The following is a 15,538-nucleotide window of genomic DNA, read 5'->3' as shown; positions in this document are numbered from 1 at the left end:
ATCAAGTTATTTTTTTTGAGAAATCCCCAAAGCACAAATTACAAGTCTTTATGCATGAAAAAGTTACTTGTTTGTATATGGAATAATTTGATTGTTATATATCTCGAAAGTTCCCAAACAAATACATGTCTTACGTTTGAGCCGCACATTTTAACCACTGCATCATCCAAAACTCTTTCCTATATGGACTTGAAAAACCTTAATCATTCTTACCAACAACCTAGCCATAAATAAAAGGAACTGACTGAATTTATTTAATAACTCAATCTTAATAGAAATATTGGATTTTAATAATCTTAATTATTCGCCGTTGGCTGCCAACAGTTTCAACTTAAAAAGTAACCATTGGCAGTCTCAACTATTAATATATTAGTCTCCAATGAACCCTGACTAAAAGAACCCTAACGCTGTTAATCTCCGGTCACCGGAAAACTCCTTTTTGGCCGAAAAACTCAACCTTTTCGTCCTAAACCTCTTTGTAACTTTATTATGGACCCATATGAACCTTTTTCTAGTAAAAGTGCCAGTTATTGAAGTCGTCGGAAAACTCTTTTTTCACCGGAAAACTTCTCTTTGGTCGGAAAACTCAACTTTTTGGCTGGAAAACTCAGCATTTTCATCTCAAACCTCTTTGTAACCTTAGATCGGATCTTTAAAGACCATTTTCTAGCCGTTTTTCAGCGACCGGAGACTAACAGCGTTAGGGTTCTGTTATTCAGGGTCCATTGGTGGTCAATATGTCAATAGTTGGAACTGCCCGTGGTTATTTTTGAAGTTGAGACTGTTGGTGGCCAATGACGAATAGTTGAGATTACTAAAATCCAATATTCCAACTTAATATGCATTTTAAATATATTCGGGTCAATTTATAATCGAACCATGAACATATATATCTAAATACGGGATTCGGTTTAACCTAATGTGTCATGGATTAACCCATTTGATTATAAATGGTAAAAAGTGTTTTAATCGTATAACTTAAATTGATAGTATTTTTATACCCACGACTAAAAGAGAAACGGGTATTGTGTTTTATAAATATTTGTATTATTTGCTTTAAATTTTTAATTATTATTATTACTATTACTATTATTATTATTATTATTACTATTACTATTACTATTACTATATATTAAAAAAGCAAATGAAATGAATAGTTATTATAATATATTATAATCATATATTAATATATTAATAATAGTTATTATTTTTTTTACTTTCTAAGTTGGATAAGGTTGGTGTTAATCAATACTGGTATCGAAAATACCGGTACGGTTCGATTCATTATCGCTACATGAAGGTAAAAATCGGTACCAACCTGATACAGAAACGCCAAAAGTCGGTACCGGATTGAGTTTGAAAATCTTTTAGTTCGGGAAATTCGGTACTGCTACACGGTACCATTTGCTCATCCCTGATCAGAGCTTCGTGGCAACCGATACCGAAAATACCGGTTACGGTACCAGTATATGAAGGTAAAAATCGGTAGCAAACGGGTACTAGAAACGCCAAAAGTCGGTACCGAGTTGGTACTTAGGATCCTTCTGTTCGGGAAATTCGGTACCGATACCCAATATTATTTGCTTATCTCTGACCACGGGTTTCATACGAACAACATCATTAACATACAACTTTTTTGGTTGATTTTTTTTCGATTATTTTTTACAGTTTTTTACATTTTCTTTTTATCTTGTGAGTGCTTCCGTGTGCAACGCGCTCGTAATGATTTTAAAACACATGTAAACACAGAATAAATAACAAAAGAAGTTCGCCGCAACGTGGCTAGGGTGATAAACCTAGTTAATGTTTAAAAACAAACAAAATACTTTAAACTAGTCATATTCATATTAACCTGTAAACGAGAAACATGATTCGTTTAACCTCTACCAATTGTGAAGAAACATGCTTTAGAGCTGAAGAAACACTGACCTTAACAACTCGGGAAACTTCAACGATCAATGACCCGAACGTGTGGCTGCAAAACAGAAACACCGTTAGGACTCGTTACAGGAATGGGGTTATTCCTGTAACCACCCTCCGGCGTGAGAATAAGTATTCGTTCTTTTGGAGAAGTATATGAAGGGAAAAGTGTAGGGGAATTAGATGATCGTACCTTACGTATTTGTCTTTATTTATAGGTTCTCAATTAGGGTTTCCCTTATTTTAGGATGTGCTCCGATAAGGTGGAGATTTACATGATCTTCCCGAAAAGTGGGAGATTTAGTTATGCACCTTCCTTATAGATATGGAAGGTTCTAGAATAATTCTGGGTATTTATGTAAATATAAAAGGTTGTAACCGGGTCGGGTGAGCGACGCGGGTCACACCTCGTCATGTCCCCCCAGTCCGAGCTCATGGAGGGAGTCCATTAGGTCGGACTAAGAGAAAAAGAAAAAGGGTAAACTCGTAATGATTTGTGTGACGACCTTTGGAAATGACGGCGAAAATAGCGGATGTGACAGTTGGGTCATCTCGTCAATGACAGCTGTCTTTTCCCGTGATTGACACGTGCGTCGATTCGTACACATTTTTGAATTTGAAAAGTTTTCGTATCTTATAAAAGACGATGCCTTAAACGGATGTTCAAGAAATCACCCCCAAATTACTCTATCACCATCTTCTCTATTCAATGGCTTCAAAAACGACCGAATCCTCTTCCGCCGCTTCCATGGACGTACTACTGTGCAAATGGGGCGTGATGTCTTTCAACAATTTGGTCCATGATTATGGCATTAGGGCTGAATGGAATCCTGTGTTGCCGTCAAAAACCGACACCGCCTTTCCCCTGAAAGCAGGTAAAATCACTTTGTTTAGTGATTTTTTCAAGTTTTGCAACTTCCGGTTACCCATCACCAAATTTTTGAAATTGGTGCTTGATTTCTACCGCATCCACATTTCTCAAATACATCCTCTTGGCCTTGTGAAACTTCGACAATTCGAGTATGCCTGCGTAGCTCTTGGTCACATCCCAGAACTGATCGTCTTTAGGGCTTTCTTCGTACTTGTGTGGAAATCCCCTTTCTTTACCTTTGATCGGCGGGATACCGAAGTATCATGTCTGAGGGAGATCCCTACAAGTTCTAGAGACAAGGATTGGAAGAAAAAATTCTTCTACCTGGATGCCAGTGCTATTCCCGGGGAAATGCATTGGCAAGATAAAGGACCGAAGGATAAAGTGAAGGATGATGCTCCCCCTGCAGATTCGTACGCGTCAAATGCGCTGTATGTAAAACTGTGTGGCCGCCCCTTTGAGTGCACTATTATTCCAGAAGGGGCGCTAGTGATGGCTGGTATGAGCCTGTTATGGCCGGATATAAGGCGTTATCCCTCATTCCAACGGGAAGATGGAGGTATGTTTACGTTACCACACCTGGTTAACATATTTTTAAATCCGGTATTAATTAAATCACGTATTTTGCGCAGGGGAGTGGGGGATGTTTGACTTTGTTGATCCACCACGTCACCTGGCGTTGAAACCCAACGACCGGAGACTTGATGAAGGGGAACCAGATGTGTTGAAAGTGCATCTGGAACAATTTCTTCTACCGGCGATGCCAACGGATCCCTTGGAGTATATCGCTCCCTTGTCGGGTATGGCGGCCGCTACTTCAGCATCATCAGAGAAGAAACCTATTCGGCTAAAGCTGTCTGGGAGAAAACCTGCAGCAACCACTGTCAGCGTGCCCGTGATGGAAGAGACGCCCAACGCGAGTCGTGAAGTTTCCTTAGCTTCCGACCTGACCAGTCCTGGCCGTGCTTCGAAAAAGAGGAAAATCTTTGTGGCACCTACGCTGAGCGCGTTTCAGGCGGTGCAGGCCGCATGTGCAATTTCACCAGGTATTTTATTTTAAATAACCATATGGCATACTAGTGTCCCTGCTGATAGCGTCCGTCTGGTCTTGTGGTGCAGGTACCTTTGCGGGAATATCATCCGGGGGTGTGCCATCCACTGTTGTTTCGACTATGGCGGCGTCTTGTACTGGTAGTACCAGCATGCCTACGAGTCCACAAGTTTCAGCGTCATTCGCTCCCGCTGTGAGCTGCATCATGCCCATTCCTAGTTCTACGGTATCCATAGCCGTAACTTCCGAGCCGCTGCCCTCGCTTCGATCAGGTGGTTTTGACACAACCCTTCCTGAATCGCCCAAGGACATGTTTGCTGGTTTTGACACCAATGCTGCTGCCGCGTCGACCGCGCATGAGGCAACTAGCGTGGGTGGAGGCGATAATCATGCGTCGAGCAGCGGCATTGCTGACGATGGTGCCCGCTTGATTGATGATTTGTTTATACCTACCGTTTGTTGGGATCCTCATGCCCAGGATAAACGTTACCAGCCTCAATGGAAGATTGCTGAATCTTCCCGACTTATCTTTCCTCCAGTTGTCCAACATTGGGTTGAGAGGGCGTACCCCCCCGCTGAAGCGGCGTATGTTGAGGGGTTAAACAATGAGGATTTGATGAATTCGTCTATATCAGATTCTGTGACCCTACCTCGCCGGTTGGTAGAGATACGGCGCCGGTGGGTGCGTGATAACACCCAACTTCATGAGGCCCGGGTCATTATCCAAGAACTGAGGGATGACAAGCATCGCCTCGAAAGTCAACTGCAGACCGCTGGGTTGAAAGAGGCCCGATTTCTGTCAGAGAAGAATAAGGCCGAGGAGGATTTGCGGAGGGTAACTGAACATCTCGCTGAGGAAAGGATCTTATGGGCCCGCGATATGGCGGAAAAAGATAGGGTTTTGGCTCAAGCGAAAAATGTACAAGAGGAGTTGGAACGCAAGGCTGTGGCAGAGGCTCAGAAGGTGAGACACGAGTTATCGGCCCAATTGGAAAAATTTCGTGTTGACACTGATTTTGTGTCCCAGGTTCAGGAGCGGTACCAGGATTTGACAACCGAAGTAGAGACCTGTCATACCAAGATCCGACTGATGCAGGGAGAGTTGGAGGAGCGTGAGGCAAAATTCAAGGAGATGCAAGATCATTGTGATTCCCTTGTCACCCAAAACAATAAGCTTGCTGCATCGTCGTCTTCAAAGTTAAGGGAGGTGGAGGACGCGCTGGCACAATCCCATGCAGAGATCGATGATTTGACCAACCAGCTAGCGGCTATGCGGGGAGACAGGAATTGGTTGATAACTAATGGGCTAGTGGGGGCGTTCGAATTTCTGCGTGAGTCGTCCCACTTTACTAGCCTGATTGACCGTCTTTCCGCCGCTGCCTACCAAGCTGGTCATCATGATGGTGTACTTAAGGGCTACATGGACTGCCAGCAAGCGGAAAGAGTCCCGCCGGACTTCCAAACCCTCAAAAATAAGTTACAGGCTGATATGGCGAAGGCTCTTGAAGCTGCGTACACCGAACCTCTACCTTGCTATGGCGATCTGATGGATAAAGTTAATGAAGATGGAATAGACTCGCTACGTCTGATGCTGGACCCTGCGGACGAGTCCGAAGAAGACTGACCATTCCGTTATTCATTTGTTTTGCTCGTTGTGTACTCTTGCTGATACTGTTTAAATTGGGTTTAGTGCCCATTATCCGTTTTGATTTGACAGCCAAATTAATGCAAATGTCATGATTTCTGACACCGCCGTCGTTGAAAATATGACTCTGTGATGTGTGATGATTACTTTTAATTAATATACCTGATGTCATCACTGTCAAAACTTGTTAACTACTGTTATAAATTCACCCTTCGTTTCCATTTTTGTTTATGTTTGTGCAATGGAAAGAAAACGATACCGGCAAAGGCTTTCCGAGATCTTTCGGGTGCTTGACGCTGCTGATGGCCTTTTGATGTTACAGCATCCGGTAACAAGATCAATGCTTAGGAGCAGACGACCAATCCCAAATGCTGCTCCGGTTCGTGCCAACCGAGCATGTCAAAGCCTTGTTATCCCGGACCCTCAACCAGAGGATCCCAGAATGCAGCTATCGGCTGATGTGTTGACTGACTTGATCCAGGTGGACCCTGAACGGCGATATCGTCTGACCTACCAGCGTCAGTCCGGTGGTCGGACGAAGGGGCAGCCGACGGATGCCTCTGGCTTGATGTTCCGAATGGTTGGTGGCTCAACTGCTCCCTTGGCCGTCAACCCTGTGGTGGTGGTGGAAGACGATGATGATGTGGGGGTGCCTACCCCTGCAGTGGTGACGGCACCCATCTTTCATCAATAGGTGTTTTATGAACATGTTCTGTATTTTGGTTCCCTTATGTTTGGTTTTTATTAAAAACAGGGACAAGTACTTGGTTTTTGATTTTTTGAGATAGGCTATGTATATGTAATGATGCCTATCTGCTTTTTGAGGCGGTTTATGTATCTATTACCAAGATACCCGCCGTAAGCGCTTGTTGTAGTTACCCTATGACTTATAATGAAAAATATTTCGTGTTTAAGGGTGTTGTTTTTGTTTCTACCGGATAATGCATTCATTGTGCGATGGTAATTTTTGTAATAGATGAACTTGCATCTTTATTAATCTTGCATTAAAAAATAAACAAAGAGTAAAAATCCCATGATGGGTTACAAATGCGAACTGGAAAAGGTAATTGACTCTTGCTGTTAGGAGCAAGGCATTACAAATAGCATTTCTTCAGCTGTGCGATGTTCCAACTGCGCGGGACCGGCGTGCCATCTAGTCGGGACAGGCGATAGGCTCCTTTGCCCAAGTCTTCCTGGATGACATAGGGACCTTCCCAGTTGGGGCCTAGTTTTCCCGTTGGTTCCGCTCGACTTGCTTCGTTGTCGCGCATGACGTAATCGCCCACCTTGAAACTTAATTTAGACACCCGCTTATTGTAATACTTTTCCAGTGCTTTTTTGTAACGTGCCTCGCTAATGGCGGCCGCCTCACGCCTCTCTTCCAATAAATCTAGGCCCTCTCTGAGCGATTGGTCATTGTTATCTTTTACTTCGAGACGGCGTAACGATGGTAACCCTACCTCAGCAGGTATCATAGCCTCCATTCCATAGGTAAGGCTAAATGGTGTTTCGTTGTTGCTGGTCTTGGGCATTGTTCGATGCGCCCAAAGGACGTGTGGCAACTCCTCCACCCACGAGCTTCCCTCGTGTCCCAGCCGTTTTTTGATACCTTCTAACAAACTTCTGTTCGTCCGCTCTACCTGCCCATTACCCTGTGGGTGTGCTACCGACGTGAAGATCTGCTGAATGTGGAGATCGGCACACCATTCTTGAAAAATTCTATCCGTGAACTGCGTCCCATTGTCACTTACCAGGTAGAGCGGTAGGCCAAACCTGCATACTATGTGTTCCCAGAGAAACTTTTTGGCGTTTTCTGCCGTTATCTTAGCCAAGGGTTTTGCTTCCACCCACTTGGTGAAGTAGTCCACCGCCACGATTAAGTATTTTAATTTCCCGGGAGCGGGCGGGAAAGGTCCCACAATATCTACAGCCCATTTCTGAAAAGGCCAAGCCGATGTCACCGGTACTAGACTATTTTTGGGCCGAATTGTTTGAGGGGCAAATTTTTGGCAGCTGAGGCATCTTCTCAGTTCTCTGACGGCGTCTTCATGCATCCCGGGCCAGTAATACCCCGCGCTATGAATTTTAGCGACCACTGCTCGAGGACCCGCGTGTATACCGCATATACCCTCATGTATTTCACTGATGAGGTATTTCGCTTCAACCGGGGAGACGCATCGTAGGAGGGGACCCAGGTAAGATTTTCGATACAGGACACCATCGCTGACCTCGTATTGCAGTGCTTTCGTTTGAATCTTTCGTGCCTCGCCCTTGGCGGGAGGCAGTTCGCCGGTTTTGAGAAAAAGCAGGATCGGGGTATACCAACAGGGTTCTTCCATTGTGACAGCGGAGACGCTACGCGGTTCAATTGAAGGTGTCTGTAATGTCTCAACCTTGACTTCCTTTTCCATGCCGGAGGTGGCAAGTTTGCTTAAGGCGTCTGCTATCTGATTTTTCCCTCTGTGCACGTGGTTGAGCGTGACTTTATCGAAAGAGTTCATGAGCTCTTTGGTTTTTGCCAGATATCTCGCCATTGCCTCGTCTTTTGCTTCATATGTTTCGTTGACTTGATTGTTGACCAGCAGTGAGTCGACGTATGCGTCGACCCTGGCTGCACCCATGGATTTTGCCATTCGTAGACCAGCCAGTAGCGCCTCGTATTCCGCCTCGTTATTGGAGCACTCGAAATCAAAACGTAAGGCGTACATTAGCCTGATTTGGTCCGGACTTATCAGCATCAAACCTGCCCCAGACCCTTTACCACTAGACGATCCATCTGTGTACAACTTCCAAGTCTGCCTCGCTGTGCTCGTTTCTGGTATGTCTTGGACAACCGGGTCCGTGACTACCTCTCCTTCTGGTATTTCGGCTAAGAAATCGGCGATAACTTGTCCCTTGACTGCTGTGCGTTTCTGATATTCGATATCCAGGGCTCCCAACTCGATAGCCCATTTAGCCAACCGACCCGAGACCTCAGGTTTGTGCAGGATCTGCTGTAGCGGGTAATTAGTTAAGATCTGTACGCGGTGTGCCTGGAAGTATCTTCTTAATCGCCTGGTGGCGTGTACTAATGCTAATACCAGCTTTTCCAGTGTAGGGTAACGCGTTTCAGGCCCCGCCAACACCCGGCTTATGTAGTATATGGGTGTTTGTTTCCCTTCTCGTTCAACCATGAGCACCGCGCTTACCGCTGTGTGGGCCGCCGCCAGATACATTTTTAGCACTTCGCCGTGTCTGGGCGCGGTCAACGTGGGTAGTTTTTCTATGAACCGCTTCATTTCCTGCAAAGCTCGTTCCGCTTCTGCCGTCCATTTAAAATTCTTTTTGTCGAGGCAATCTTTCAGCGTTTTTATAAACGGCAGTGATTTTTCAGCGTGCCTTGCAAGGAACCTGTTGATTGCTACCAGTCGTCCATTTAGGGCTTGAGCTTCCTTCAACGTTCGGGGGGATGGCATCCGCGATATGGCGGTTATTTTTTCTGGGTTGGCTTTAAAGCCGTCGTGGGTAACTACTACCCCCAGAAATTTTCCCTCTTCAACCCCAAAAGAGCACTTCTTTGGGTTTAACTTTATGTTATGCTTTCTGAGCCGCTGGAAAGTTTCTTCTATGTCTGCCAACATTTGTTTCTCTTCGCTGCTTTTTATGACCAGGTCGTCTACGTAAACTTCCAAGTTCCGCCCGATCTGTGTTTCGAAAACCTTATCCATGAGGCGCTGGTAGGTGGCTCCCGCATTCCGTAGCCCAAAAGGCATTTTGGTGTAACAAAAGATGCCGACGTCGGTGTGAAAGGCTGTTTTTTCTTCGTCTTCTTTGGCCATCTTGATCTGGTGGTATCCCTTATATGCGTCTAGAAAACACTTGTATCGATACGGTACCAGGGAGTCAACTTTTAAATCAATTTCCGGCAACGGGTATGCGTCTTTCGGGCACGCCTTGTTCAGATCCTTGAAGTCAATGCACATCCGCCATGTGCCATCTGGCTTTTTAACCATGACCGGGTTAGACACCCAGGTATGATACTGTGTTTCTCTGAGGATTCCAGCTTCCACTAACTTGCGTACTTCCTTAACGACCGCTGCCCGGCGATCCGGGGCCATACTGCGTTTACCCTGGGCGACTGGCTTAATGCCTGGGAGCGTGGAGAGCTTATGTTCTGCTTTATCGCGAGGGACTCCGGTCATATCGGCGTGCTCGAAAGCGAATATGTCTACGTTTCTTTTTAGCAATTGTTTCAAATTGCTCTTTACCTCTGGGGACAGAGTATCGCCGATGGTGACCATTTGATCCGGGTGGCGTGTGCTCAGTACCCACCTCTCTGGCCCTGTAACCCCTGCGGGGCCTTGACGGCATCGTTTGGTGTCCAATACTTCTCCAACTCTATCTCGAAACACCGTGGCAATACCTTGCGGTGTTGGGAACTTCATAAAACCTCTTGCCGTGGAGACTATGGCGTCTAGCTTCCCCAAAGTGAACCTTCCGATGATTACATTGTGATATGACTCGGCGCGGACCACGAGGAAAGTTAGTAGTATTGTTCTTTCCTTGGGTGCTTGCCCGAAGGTTACCGGGAAGGTGATTTGACCAATGGGATCCACCTTTTCCCCTGTAAAACCCTTAATGGGAGCATGTACCGATTCGAGCAGCTTTTTATCCTCCGGTTGCATTCTATCGAAACAGTGCTCGTATATGATATCCTCTGAGCTTCCGGTGTCAACCAAAATTCGCCTCATTCGGTAATCTCCTACTGCCGCGGAAACGATCAGGGCGTCCGTGGTAAGATGCAAATCTTCCATTCGTGGTTCGATGGTCATTGTTGCCAACATCCAAGGCTCGAGGGTGGAGAAACTCCGTTTAGCCCCTCTTCCTATACCAGCATGGACCATGTTTAACTCTCGCGGCCTTTTTCCTGCCGCCTTGTCATTTTCCTCCTTGACCACCGGCGGACCCTGCTTGATATCTCGCACCAGATGTGCCAACTTTCCTGACTTTACGAAGTACTCGATTTGTTTTTTAAGCTGGAAACAATCGTTGGTGTCGTGTCCACTTCCCTTGTGGTATTCGCAGTACTTGCTCGTATCCTTGTTCGGGTTATCTTTCAGCGGCTTTGGTGGGTTGAGCCTGAGGTTTTCCGAGGCCAGAATTTCTGCCGGGGTCTTGCTTAGATTGGGATATTCAGAACGGGGTTTTGACGTTTCATTTCTTGAGTATGAGCTCCGATGCTTATCGTAACGCGAGTCTCTGTCGTTCCGCTGATATCGGTCTCCCCTGTGTTTACTTTTAGACCCCCGATTGTCTTTTTCTTCTTGGTTCTTCAAGGCTTCTTTCTTTCTGTTGGCCGCGTGGCTGGCCGCTACCGCTTTTTCTTGTATAACGTATACTTTGGCAATCCGCAGTATCTCGTCTATGGTCGGGGGTACCCCGTCCCTTCCATGCAACGTTCTTAGTAATTCGTCATCATTAACCCCCTGGAGGAAAGCTCCGCATGCCAAATCGTTAGTGACACCTGGTATCGCCAGGCTTTCTTTATTGAACCTGATGATAAAATTCTCTACCGTTTCGTTGTCTCGACGACGGATATGGAGTAGTTCATTCCTATCTTTCGTATGTCGGCGCTGTTGACTGAACTGTAGGATAAACTTTGATTCCAGATCCTCGAAACTGTCTATCTCGCCTGTGGGTAAGCTGTCCCACCATACTCGCGCTGCTCCTACTAAGGTTTGTACGAACATTTTGCACCAAAGGGGCATGGGCCAACAAGCCACCTCACCCGCACTCTTAAATAGATTAAGGTGATCATCCGGGTCGGTGAGGCCGTCGTACTTGCCGACTGTTTGGGGCATCTTTGGTTTTTCTTTAATAGGGGCTTCGGCGATACGGCGTGTAAATTTAGATCGGAATGTTGCATCTACTGGCTTGTATGGCTTGGTTAACTCGTCCTCTTCTAAGTTCACTGTTTGTGCCGGTGGGTTGTTTGCACCCGGGGCGGGACCTGTTCCTGGACCGGAGTTTTCAAAAGGAGTAAACCGGGGTCGGACCGCGTTTTCCCTGTCGTGTACGGGTTCAGTTGACGCCTGCGTATACATTGGTTGTGGACTCGGAAAGTTCCACCACGGCGGCATGTAAGCCGCGTAGGGCGACTGTGACATCCCTTGTGTCATTCCCTGAGGGGGATAGGCTGTTCCCCCGTATGAGGGTAAGTACCCGAAAGGGGGCGCGTAGCAATATCCCGGGAAATACATCTGATTACCTGGCGTGACAGGGGCATTCATTACTCCCGTTGGCATGATGACCGGCTGATGAGGCGGGGTGGACAATGCTGCCGTGAGTGCGGCTGAATACAACGGTGGCATTGGGCTGGAGATCAACGGTTGGTAGTATTGAGGAGTGTTGGTTCCAGGTGCTAAGATGCTAGGACTCGCCGAGGTGATGACTGGGGTGGAGAAAAGACGCGAAGTCTGTGAAGAAATAGCAGCCCCTGGGGCTGAGGTGCCGCTGCCTGCTCCCTCCACCCTTCCGGGTTGTGTTTGTGAGGGCATGTAAAAGTAAGGGTTTGTAACCACGGCCTGGGAAAAGACGGTGGTAACGTTACCAAACCCTGGTGGTGGCCCCTCCGCCTCGAACTCCAAATCTAACGATCTGGTAACGGCCGGTGATGATACTGGGGCGGTTACGCCTCCCGCCCCTAGCGTCAGATTATCATTCGTAGCTCTTTGACCAGCCATGTTCTGATCACTTGCCATGAAGCTCTTTGTTGTTCTTGCTTGGTCCCACGGATGGCGCCAATGAAGAAACACTGACCTTAACAACTCGGGAAACTTCAACGATCAATGACCCGAACGTGTGGCTGCAAAACAGAAACACCGTTAGGACTCGTTACAGGAATGGGGTTATTCCTGTAACCACCCTCCGGCGTGAGAATAAGTATTCGTTCTTTTGGAGAAGTATATGAAGGGAAAAGTGTAGGGGAATTAGATGATCGTACCTTACGTATTTGTCTTTATTTATAGGTTCTCAATTAGGGTTTCCCTTATTTTAGGATGTGCTCCGATAAGGTGGAGATTTACATGATCTTCCCGAAAAGTGGGAGATTTAGTTATGCACCTTCCTTATAGATATGGAAGGTTCTAGAATAATTCTGGGTATTTATGTAAATATAAAAGGTTGTAACCGGGTCGGGTGAGCGACGCGGGTCACACCTCGTCAAGAGCTTAGTAGTAGTAAAACTATCGGATGTATAGAAGTTTCACGATTAAAAGGAGCTAAAATTATTCACATGTTAATCCTCATATCAACCCATCTCTATAATTTGTGGAAAAGTTTAAGCTTTTCACAGTCACCAGAGCTTTAAACAGGGGTAAATTAGGCTTTAAGACAGTATTTTCAACCCCGTCTTATAAAGGCACATCTTAAGTGACTCATCTACTTTATCTAAATATATGGATTCACAATTTATTTATCCCCAAATGTCGTGAGCGCTTGAAAAAAAAAATAATAATCATAGAATATTATTTAGTTGAACACATAGAAATACGGAATGAGATGTAGCAGATTTTTAAAAGATCGAACATATTTAAGAGATAAAGGTAAATTTTAGTTAACTCATAAGGACGAGAATAAGTAATCTAATGTGAATGTTGTAATCTTCCTATACTAATAAACAAAAATCTTTTTGTACACGTGTCACCCTCTGGTGCCTTCTCACTTTTAATAATAATATTACATATTAACTTTTTATACACAAATTATTATATTATTAATTAATATAGTTAGAGATAAACGTATAAATTCAAATTTAATTAATAATTATCTATAACTAATATAAAGGATTTAAACGAATATGGGGAAATTAAGATAATGTATGTAAGTAAATTTAGATTAGGATATTTATTTGTGTGATTTATTTTATTATTAATTTATATATTTTAATTTTTTTATATTTAAAGATTCCAAGATCACGTTTATTTATTTATTTTTCCTTATATAACTTTAGAACAACTTCTATAAAAATCTGAATATAGTGTTATATTTATTTTAGTATATGTTTGATATAAGTTTTATTAAAAATTTTACTGTTAATTACACAGGGTTATAAACTTGTGTATTACACGGGTTTGAGGATTAAATTTATATAATTTAATAATAATGTATGCACAAATTTACATAAATAAATTATTCTCAACCATGCAATTTGAGAGGCAATGGAGATAGTAAATCATGAAACTTTATTTCTGGTCGTGACTTCGTCTAAATCTTAATAAATGGTCAATTGCAATTTCATAATTAACCACTTTGATGTTATGGTTTTTATATATGAGAAAAAATAAAATATACTTATAAAAAAGTTATAACAATATGTAAACGTTATATATAACGAAAATATAACCACAATCAAATCAAATCATAACAAAGCCAAGCTGTGTAAAAAAATAGTAATAGTAGAATAAAGCAAACATGTATCTACATTGGCTTAGCAACTCCATAATAGACTGGATAGTAAGATGAGAACATGATTATTATATTATGGATGACTTATTAAAAATGATTGGATATAATTATAAGAATGTTTCGTGAGTTAAAAAATTAGAAACTTGCAAAATAGTTTAGAAAAACCAATAAAATCACGTAATTAAGGAAATGAAATAGTTACCATAGTAAATATGGTATGGTTACCATATATTTGCAATATTTGATTAAAAAGGTAAATCTGACACCTACATCGGTCATCTATATGAGCATTGCTAAAAAAAAAAATGTGTATCATTATTAAGTTATAAAATTTTATCCTCAAACCCGTGTAATACACGGGGTCTATAATCTAGTGTATAACATATACAAGAATAAAAGGCAAAAGTACACCAAAATATCCTTTCATAATTTTAAATTCTCCCTAGATTATGTAAAGCAAAAGTATCAAATAAATTACGTTTAAGTGTTCATTTATAGTACACAAATATAAAGAATGCAAACTTAAATCATAATAAACATGTATGCTTTAATAATTGATATGTGAGTGAAGTTACTAGTCATCCATTGAAATGGTCTCGTGGCATACTTGCTTTAACCCAACCATTGGGCCCATAATCAATGAAATGGTCGACTTTTTAAAACTTTTTATTCTTAATTTGACTCATTTTACTTGGATTATTTTAGTCGATATGGTTTTGATTTTGAAGTGTTGTGGGACTTATAGGAATTATTATAGGGGAAGCAAGTTGGTTGGTTGGTATTAAGAGAATGATAGCACTAAAGAGAATGTTAGGGCATTAGACTTCGACAAGTCACAATCAATTCACGTGTATGCAAACTTCACCTCTAGATCACTTTGTGGCTTCCATACTACACAAGGTTGTTCAAGTAACTAATAATAATATGACATACCCAATCAATGTTAACACTATTTATTTTTACAATTGTCTCAAGTTTTATATTTTAATGAGAACTATCAAAATAGTTAAGAATCTAATGACTAATGCATATTCAAATATTTAGTTGGAACTCCTACATCGGTTGAGGTGAGAACGGCGTCGGGGGTGGAAACCTTCTTTACCAGGAAGTGTCTTGTGTGGGCGATCTATTCGTCAGGTGAAAGTAAAGTTGTAAGCTTTTAGATGAGCAACTCATTGTGAGCAAAACGGACAATATTTTGGCACGGCTTACTTGGGTTGTTACATTAATTAGCGTCATATATTATCTTATTCTCAATTTGGATTTCTTTAATTCGTTATCAAGTACAAGCTCACTCTAACGAAAAAATAACCCTGTGTAGCCCTAATTGAGCAATTGAATGATTTTTCCAATCAACATGTTGAATTGTCTTGAAACGGCATTAATGAATGTCAGGGATACACAAAGTTACTTCTCCATTTGAGAGAAATTGTCTTTAGTCACGAGCAGTGACAGATTCAGGGGGTTCTCAAGAACCTACTACCTTTGAAAAAAATTAGTGGAAATCTTGTATGATTTGAAAAAAAAATAGGGAGAATCTACCAAAAGAAACCCTATCGAAAAAATTATTGGATCCGCCACTGATCACGAGAGTAAAACTTATGAA

General features: G+C 43.0%; 2 protein-coding genes across 2 annotated transcripts; both read left to right on the top strand.

The window, feature by feature from the left end:
• Nucleotides 1-2,629: 2,629 nt before the first annotated feature.
• LOC110913298 lies at nt 2,630-3,851 on the top strand. The gene is made up of 2 exons (XM_022158139.2): nt 2,630-3,350; nt 3,424-3,851. The coding sequence occupies exons 1-2, from the start codon at nt 2,630-2,632 to the stop codon at nt 3,849-3,851; spliced, it is 1,149 nt and encodes a 382-aa protein (XP_022013831.2).
• On the top strand, nt 3,846-5,677 carry LOC118487366. Its single transcript, XM_035984161.1, has 2 exons — nt 3,846-4,806; nt 4,870-5,677. The coding sequence occupies exons 1-2, from the start codon at nt 3,964-3,966 to the stop codon at nt 5,464-5,466; spliced, it is 1,440 nt and encodes a 479-aa protein (XP_035840054.1). The 5' UTR covers nt 3,846-3,963; the 3' UTR covers nt 5,467-5,677.
• The last annotated feature ends 9,861 nt before the right edge of the window (nt 5,678-15,538 follow it).

The sequence above is a fragment of the Helianthus annuus genome, chromosome 15 (genome assembly GCF_002127325.2).
Source record: "Helianthus annuus cultivar XRQ/B chromosome 15, HanXRQr2.0-SUNRISE, whole genome shotgun sequence".
NCBI classification, from domain to species: Eukaryota; Viridiplantae; Streptophyta; class Magnoliopsida; order Asterales; family Asteraceae; genus Helianthus; species Helianthus annuus.
Note: the sequence above shows the minus strand (reverse complement) of the source record. Positions and strands in the feature narration are given on the sequence as shown.